The 9,663-nt window shown below is 31.2% G+C and overlaps 1 protein-coding gene across 1 annotated transcript; it reads right to left on the bottom strand.

Annotated features, from left to right (window-relative positions):
• Positions 1-6,089: 6,089 nt before the first annotated feature.
• LOC129291873 (zinc finger protein 8-like) lies at positions 6,090-7,370 on the bottom strand. Its single transcript, XM_054929429.1, is given in 2 exon segments — positions 6,090-6,973; positions 6,976-7,370. Coding segments are annotated over 2 exon segments (738 nt in total). The 5' UTR covers positions 7,057-7,370; the 3' UTR covers positions 6,090-6,316.
• Positions 7,371-9,663: the final 2,293 nt, after the last annotated feature.

Here is a 9,663-nt window from a genome sequence, read left to right on the forward strand (position 1 = left end):
TAAATAAAATTTTTAATTGTATGCAATGTTTTGTAATTGAGTGTATTATATAGTACTGTGCTATTTTCATGATGGAAATCAGATATCCGTTAATGTAAAACAGAAACGACAAAGGCGGGCAATAATAAAACGCTCTTGTTCACATACTGTTTTGTTTTTTTTCTCCGGTGAAAAACAGCTGAAAAATCGCTTGCACGTACGAATCTTCTGAATTCCATTGTGAGGTTGTCGAAAAACACCTTGCTATCCTCCTCTGAAATAACTTGTTCATGGTTGGTATGTGTTATCATCTTTATATCTGCAACGAAAGATATGTATATATTTAGGGCCCAAAAATTTTAATTAGGGGTGTTGGGATTACAAAATAAAAACATTTATATTAGAATTTCAATACCTTGGTTATTATAAAAATAAGTATTTTTTTTAAAAACCTTCCTAGCCGTAGTCTTCTAATTTTTGAATAAATAATTTTGTAGTAGATATTAAATACATAATATTAAAGGTATTTTGAGATTTTTGTCGGAATGGACAAAGTTTGATAGTAATATTGGTAATTTTTTTCGTCAAATGTAAAATAAAAGTAAAATAAGATAACATTAATACTTTATAAGCATATACAGTAGCATTACCTCATTAAAAATGAATAGATCGTGTGGCAACCATAGCTTCACGAATTGAAACAGTTGTGCTATATATGCAAGTATAAAAACTACAAGTATAATTAAAATAAGAATATCGTCTAGTGTATGAGGCTACTATAATGTGCTAACTTAACCTATCCCATATAAATTTAATCATTTCAATCAAATTGGCAGTTTGAAATGCAAAAATATCTTGTGATCCATCATTGTTCTTTGTTTTAAAATCATGTTCAAGTTTTAAAAGAATGAATATATATATATATATATATATATATATATCAACTACTTTACGTACAATAACAAGAGCTATTTATAATTGATGAGTCAAATAATATATATAATATTTTAGGGTGTTGAAAATATATATCTCTTATATTTTATTTAAAAAAATTAAAAAGTTAGGGTATTCATGACCCCTTGTCTCTCTTGTCTCCACCGCACGCACGCACGCGCACTCTCTCTTTCTCTCTGTCACTCACACACACATTTTATCCTATTTTATAAAATATTTTTTAAATTGATTTGGTATCCCAAAAAGTAAGATGTTTTTAAAAAAATTAAGGTTTCATTAATAACAGTTATTATGATATTAACTCTCATTATTTCACCCCTTGTACAATTTTTCTTTTCTCTCTTTTATCAACAGGGAGTATTTTTGGAAGTTTAAAAAAATTAAGATTGTACATTGTATTTAATAAATTTTATTGATATGTAAAAGAAATCCTATTATATATATATATATATACATATATTTATTATTTATTTATTTTTATTATGGTCAAAGGAGTCAAATCATGCTATAGGATTTCAAATATATATGGGACACCTCACTGTGAGATGTGGAATAAATAGTGCCATAATTTGAAATCTTATTTAGATTGAACTTAAAATATTTTATCATATAAAAAATTTATCTAATCAAACTTGGCTTTAATCCTCTATTTTTTAGCTTATTTAGGCTAGCTTAGATTACTCAAATTGTTAAAAATTATTTTATTTATTTTAATCTAATTTCAATTTATTTTAAAAATTAATATTTTCAATTTTTACATTATTTTATTAATAATAAAAAATAAATTCAAGTATTATGGCTAAAATCATTCAAGTTTTGGACTTCACTTGAATTTCTTTGAATTTATGTACACAGTCTAAATAAGTTAAGAGTAAATAAAATTTTTTAAACTTTTAAACTTGACCCTAAAATTTTTAAAAGCTTATTTAAATTTAGCATATTAAACTTTGCCCAAATTACGGCCATTAGCAATAAATTCTTCAACGGTCTTGAGAAAAGGTAGGTCTTCTTGTTTGTTTTTAACCAACAAAAAGGGCAAGTCTTTGAAATATACGAGTACGTATTTATGTTTGTAAATGTATTAAGATTGTGTTGTGCGGAATAATCAATGAAGTCAAGTACTCCCTCTATCACTATATATAAAATATTTTTAACCAAATTCTATATATTAATAAATTTTATTATTTAATTAAAATCATATTAAATTATTAGAATTTTTTAATTTTGCCTTGATAATGTCAATTAATTTATATCATGATGGTAACTAGTGGGTAAAACTGGTAAAAAAAAAAAACTAGTGGGTAAAGCACACAATTAGTACTCCCTCCATTGAAAAATATAAAGCATTTTTTGAGGAGTTGGATGTTAAAAAATATAAGATTTTTAATTTTTTGAGGTGTAATCATTACTTTTTTTTTCCAAAAATGTTTCTATTAATAATAACTTTATATTTATTGTAGGATGTTTAATAAGGATAAATATAAAAAAAATAAAGTTAGTTTAAAAATAAATAATTATTTTGTTAGCGGGTGAGATTCAGTTAAAAATATTTTATATTTTTAGATGGAGGGAGTATCTCTTTTTCTTTTTAAGTAAGAGTAAAATTTTCTAATTATTTAAAATTATCATGACATCATGTATATTTAAGGATACAATAAACTTTTAAAGACATCTTAGGAATAAAAAGAGTAATATTTACTATTATTAGCCTGGATTTGCGTTTCTTTTACGTTCATTCAAAGAATTCCTCTGCATTCAACAACTAAATACTTCCTCTTTCTCTCTTTCTTCCTCTCATATTATAAAATACTTTAAGGAGTAATTCATCATTCTAAAATATAAAATACTTAACAAAAATAAAGTTTAATTAATAATACTTTTTAAGATTACTATTCCCATTATATTTAACTCTTTTATTATTCTTTCATCAATGAAGTACTAAATGAAGGGCATATTTAAAATTTTTTATTTTTATTTTGAAAAAAATAAAGTTTGTAAAGTATATTTAATAATTTTCTTAGTATATGCAATTTTATCTAAAAATATATTATAATTTGGAACGAATGAAGTAAAAATAAAGTTTGTAAAGTGTATTTAATAAATTTTTTTGGTATATATATTCCCTCCGTCTCAAATCATAAGATATTTTTAAAAAAGAATGTAATATATTTTGAGAAGATTAAAGTTTTATTAAATAAACTTATTTCAATATTATTCTTTCTAGCTCTATTTAATTTTTGTTTCTCTCTCTTTTCAATATATTAAATGAAGTATATTTTTAAAAATTTATATTTTTATTTTAAAGGTACAAGGTTATTAAATATATTTAATAATATTTATTAGTACCTGAGATTTTGTCAAACAATGCCTTAACATATTATATATCGGTCAAAAAATAAGCTGCGCTACATATATTACATCACTAGTGTTTCTATATATTATAAATACTTGCATAAATGTTTCTACATAAATTGCCGTATAAATTAAACATTCTGATCATGATATCATTTCTATACGCGGAATTATAACAACACTAAAGTTGCTATATAATCAGAATGTGAGGGATAAATAATATTGACTAAAATACATTAACATCCCTATATTCTGCATTAATTACAAAAAACATTCATTCTAGTATTAAAAATTATATATATTAACCAATGTATTTTCTCTTGAAAATATGAAATAATATTTAATTGTTACAAAGTTAGCACAGAATAAGGAAATTTAAAACCAAAGATTTATGCAAAATTGAATTACTATTAAAAATCACGTTATGAACAATTTTCCTGAAGTTACGAGTGTAAAACAAAATGAAGAAGAAGTCCTAACATAGAAATGATCTTACCTACTATATGAATCACATGAAATAATTATTATGGTCCTCCATGAACAACAAATTATTTAAAATCATATTCTCTGATTATTGCACAGTAAAAAAAAACATTCTTCGAATTTAAAAGCTTTAACAAGAAGTTTTATATATAGGTAAAAGTAAGCTGATTTCTATGTTCCACGAAATGCTCTATCAACAATTAACATTTATATATATATATATATATATATATATCATTTAATCAACAACTAATGGATTTCTAACTATTAAAAGTCCGAATTCGAAGTTTTTTTTTTAAAAAAAAAACGGCGAGGAGGTAAGTGGGGAAAAAAAGACGACGAGAAGAAAAATAGGAGTGAACGAGTGAGGAAAGTCAAAGTCACACATACCGACAAGTTTGAGGAGAACTTTAGCATGAGTGGGTGATTGATTGCCAATTTTCTCTGAATTTTATAGGAAGGCAATAAATTCGGTATGGTGCCGTTGCATACATACAACTCTCTAACCCATATACCACCAGGTGATTAATGCAGACAGTTTCATTATCAGTACTAAACTATCAGCGTACAAACATTATTATTATGGGTATTAATTATTAGTATTTGTTAAGGAGAACATATTCATGTCCTGATCCTCTCCTCTTTCCCCCAGACGAGGAATCTCCCAAGTCCCACAGTTCAACTCATCACCTAAAAACCAACCCACCTAACATTAACACATCCCTGTCTCTCTTTCTTTCCTGTTCAGACAACCATGAGATGCACAAAATGAAGATGGCTGCCTAACTAACTTGTCCATATGTTCCTTAAAAGTCTCTTAAAGTGAAAAGGGAAACACGTCCCTTTTCTGAGGGGTTAGTTTCGCCATTTTAACGCCAGATGTTAGTATATGTTCTGACCCTTAATTGGTGCGCGTCATTCTCTCTGAATCATGAATTTATTAGTGTGATGAGGAATTAAAAACATGGCGCTTGTTTGTACATCCATCACTTCAACTTTCAACAGTGCTGATCGTCAACTTACAGGTAGTTACTTGAGAAAATTTCACTTAACACACCCTCATTTAAAACCAGAGCTATTGAAATGAAATTAAAATATAGAGTAAAATTATTTTATTGTCCCTCATCCTCTCTGATTTTTTATTGAAGTTATTCATTTTTTTTACATAAAGTTGTTTGTTAACCTATAAGAGATGTTTGATATCATAGGGAGTTCAGAATTAAATAGTTAATTTGTTATTTTTCTCAAAATTTCAATTTCACTTTAATATTCCTAATCTGAAATGAAGTTTTAAAGTTTAAGAAGCTTTATGTTTTATTGAGTGTGGCCAGGGAGTTTTAAATGAAATTTTCCCTAATTACTTCTTGTCGTGTCATTTCAATCATCCCCAAAGTGCATGTTGATGAATAATTCTCCACCGCTGGCTATAGACATATGAACATCTCTCTCCTATTCAATATGCATAGAGCTCCAAAATATTCTCTTTTGCATGCATAAGGACTATTTGGTTCGATAAGTTGTCATATGTGCAAGAGTCAACTTTAATAATAGCCCTTACCTTTGCTTTGCAACGAGCATTTGCATGTAATAAACATGAACCTGTTGCTGCGGGATATGTTCCTTCATATTGGTCACGCGCGAGTAGCTACCTAGGTCTCATTTGAGAAGGGTTCTACCGTGTACCAAATTAAAGCTAGACACAGGAGACATGATCTAAAGTCGACAGGGCTTACAGCCACATGACGTGTGCGCGCGTGTATTTGAATATATAGAGATAATTAACTTCTGTTCTTAATTTCTCTTTTCACTGTCGCCTCTAAATTAATTGGAAAAAGTTGGATCTGCAAGTATTATTGATGTTTGGCAAGCTGCATTGCTGCAACTGCAAAACATGGCATTGAAAAATCACTTTCTTTACTGCAATTTTAGAGCAGACCTTGAAAACCCTTTATACAATGGCCTTCTCAATTACATTGCATCGAATCAGAAGCCATGTCCTTTCTCATCTCCCCACCTGTCTCCACACTATGATGGCCGGATTCACGCACACGTGTGTGTCTGGACAAAACCTTCATGCGAACCCAACTGTCTTGTATGCTTTATCATTGCCACACGTGTGAACAGTTATCTTTGCAGACAAACAAGGATGTTATAATACATTATACAGGATACGAAATGATACACTATAGAATTCTGCATTAGATGTTTGGTATTTGTAACTTTAACCCATTTGAACTAAGAGAAAACAGTCAAGATGGTTCGTCGTTTCTTAATTCTGATTTTTGAAATCAAGAAATGGTTAAAAGAAGCGGAATGCTGAATGTCATGAATAAAATATGGAAACTTCGTTTACATATCAAATCATCGTCTCATCATAATTGATCACTGTTAATTTCGAGGAGAATAAGAACCGAAGTGATATATGGGCCTTATCGTACATGGGATCAAGTCATAGGATTTCAACAAAAGAAAGAAAAAATTTCCACATAATTCATATAGAGAAGCCCCAAAAGTTATTCGTGGGGAGGAGATATAAAGTTATTCATCGTTACAGATGAAGATCCAAACTCACATGGTCGTGAACGCCGGGTTTAGAGTCATAAACGAGGCGATTCTGCGAAGCGGAACCAACGACTTGAGGAGCCCCGACGTTAATTTCGTCGCCGGCAAGCAAGGGCAACGGATGCTGCGAGTGCAACGACTGGTCACGGTTGAAAGCAGCGGGGTTATTGTGGACGGCGGGGATCCGCCACAAGGCCAAGGGGCTACCGTTGATGGGCTGCAGGTGAGGATAGGAGCTAGCGCCGTGGGTTCCAAAGAACCTTCCAGCGGCAGAGGAGGGATAGGGAGCAGAGCCGAGGCGGTAGTTGACGAGGCCGTAGGCATGGGCGGCGGCGGCGGCGTCGACCGAGAGGCTATTGTGCACCATGGCAGACTGAAGGTGGGTTCGCTTGGCGTGCTGACGCTCTCGTTTATGGGCGTTCTGGTGGCCACCCAGGGCTTGAGAAGTGGGGAAGTTTCGACAACAGTAATGGCATTCAAATCGGCGGGTGGTGTCGGAGTTGTTGTCGGGGGCGGCGGAGTCCTTGGAATCGAGGTCGAAGGCGTTATTGGGGGCGGTGGTGGAAGGGGCATCATCGGGGGAAGAAGAAGAGTCGGAGTTGGGGAATTCAATGCCGAAAAGCTTGAGGGGCTTCTCTTTGAGGGAGGAGGAGGGCGGATGAAGGGGAGCTGGGAGAAGGACTGGACGTTCATGAAGTCATGAGTCTCTCTGTCTGACTTGTCCATGAGGGAGCGAGGCTTGTGTGTGTGTGTGTGTGTGTGAATGAGCGAGGAAGAGGGGGTGGGAGTTTTGGGGAAATGATGTGAGAATTGGGGAGAAGAGGAGGAGGAGGATCAGAGGAAGAAGGAGGAGGGGCAAAGAGAGAGAGAGAGTATTAGAGGGAAGGAGGGGGTGGGTGGGACACAGGGAAGCAGAGCAGAGGGTACTCAGATCAAATGGACAACTGGGAGGGCTGAGGGCTCATCCATCTCAGTGAAAGCCCTGACAACCCCACAAATACTTCGACTCTTAGTCATCGCCACCCCACCATCCCCTCATCTCATCATATATGTGCCATCTCGTTTCCAAGTAATTTTGGTACTTTATATATATTCATGTTGGCTTTGACGCTCTTATTTTTTAGCTAATAACTTGACTTCCTCCTAACTACTCTTAGTCCAAACTCTAAAATATAAATAATATAGCATTTGTAAAAAAATTTATATTTTATTTTTTCATATTTACTAACCTAAATTCTTGTATATGTGTTTTTTTTGGTCATCTTCTCACTCCTCATAAATTAAAATAAAAATAAAAAATAAAATAATATATATTTTTATGAGGATAGAAATTTTATTGATATCTATATTATAATAAAAAGATGCTTATATTTTAAATTAGAGAAAATATGTGTGTGTATAAATTATTCGGTAGAAGTCTATTTTTTACTCTCTAATTAACTCGAGAGATTAGTATTATGTATTGAAAGCATAAATAATCTAGTTGAAAAAGGTGATTTTTTGTTGTTTTCTTTTGGAAACAACGGATTTAGTCTGCGGGGAAAAATTATTTCATCTGAAAATTTTAATATAACTAGTAATTCAAATAATAACAAAGTTTTACCTTTACGTACCCTTATTATAAATATAGTGTTTCCGGTCCAATATTGGATGCAATGTTAAAAGTATTCCGGTATTTGAAAGATTCTTTATCATTCGCTCCTTTTAATAATTAAGGTTAAAATGGCTCATGATTAAAAAGTTAAGTTAAATTCCATATGCATGATCAACTACCAACTATTTCAAACAAGATCGCATTATGTTTCTTGAAAGAAAAACACACATGGATGTGATGATATCATCATACATTATAATTGACCACCGGTGCTGCCATAATTAAATCACCATGAATGTTTCGGGGTTTTGAAGAATGAGAGATCATCCAATGGAACCTTACAAATATATACCTTGCTGCAAAAAGTCGAAAAGTGTAGTGTTCAAATCAGACTCCACGAGCGCTTAAGAGATGAATTATGGATTCATCTCACACCTTTTCTCTTCTAATTTCTATTCCTCTTTGTTTTGGGTTTTGAATTATATACGAACATACACCTACTCTTTCTTTCTTCCTCTTTAGGTACATATATTCTTCTGTTCATCCTTCTTCTTTCTCGTCCAGTTATACATACTCTATATGTCTGTTCATTTGTTTAGCTTCATCATCACGAGCCGCCTCAAATAATGCCCTTTCTTTCCCCTCCTTCTTTAGCTTGTTTTATAATCGTCGGTGTTAAAATTCACAAGGACAAGAGTAGTCATTTGAGAACTGATGAAAAAGCTCTCCCTTAGCCGAATTGATCATCATGATCACGTTTTCATATATGTATGTATGTGTTGGATAGAGAGGTGCAGCAAGAAATTAAAATTTTAAAGTTTCTATCTTGATATGAACCGAACAATTCATTTAAGTCAATATGAAAAGAATAGTTATTTTTAATTCTTCAAATTTGGTGTGTGTTCTCTTCGAAAGTTTGGATTTTAAGAGTTGATAACGTAAATCTATTCCTTCTATCGGTATCTACACGAACAGTTCTCTAACTCAAACAGTGTGCTAGCGCTCTCAGCGTCTGTTCTTCTTTGAATGTTAGTTTTTCTTTCTACATGGTGTTTTGTGACTCTCAAAGTATTTTTACCGTCAGAACTTTTATAACTCTCTCTATTACTGAAGCACATCCCTATCTATATATATTATATAAATTAGGGTTTTCGTCTTTCACTTAAAAACACATAAAAATTTAATTAAATTTATCTCATAAATTTAATCCATGATATTATATCTAATTCAAATTTATCTTATAAATTTAAATTATAAAATTGACATGATATTCTCTCATATCATGTTAGTTATTAAATTTAATTTATTATATAAAATTAAATTTAAAACTAACATAACATAACATAACATATATAATATAATATATATATATTCACATATACATATTATATAGATACATATATATTTCAAATATATATATATATATAATTACATTTCAAATTTTATATTTCATATAAATATTTATCAAATAATATTCATATATATATATATATAATTTATTCACCCTATATTACATTCATTATATTTAGACATATTCCAGATTTAATGAACTTAAACATTAAAGCTTGAGTTGGGCTGTTCTTGTGGGCAACCCTATAGGCTCATATGAAGTTGGCAGTAGGCTAATTTGCTATTAGCTCACAAATTACAAGTGACTTCTAGTAAGACATTGTGACTACCTAATTTACATGGAGATCGATGATCCAATATAACCTATCATGTAACCGTATCTTATCCTT

This window comes from Prosopis cineraria, unplaced genomic scaffold (assembly GCF_029017545.1).
Source record: "Prosopis cineraria cultivar Desert tree isolate PC_DT_omini unplaced genomic scaffold, ASM2901754v1 PC1, whole genome shotgun sequence".
Lineage (NCBI taxonomy): Eukaryota > Viridiplantae > Streptophyta > Magnoliopsida > Fabales > Fabaceae > Prosopis > Prosopis cineraria.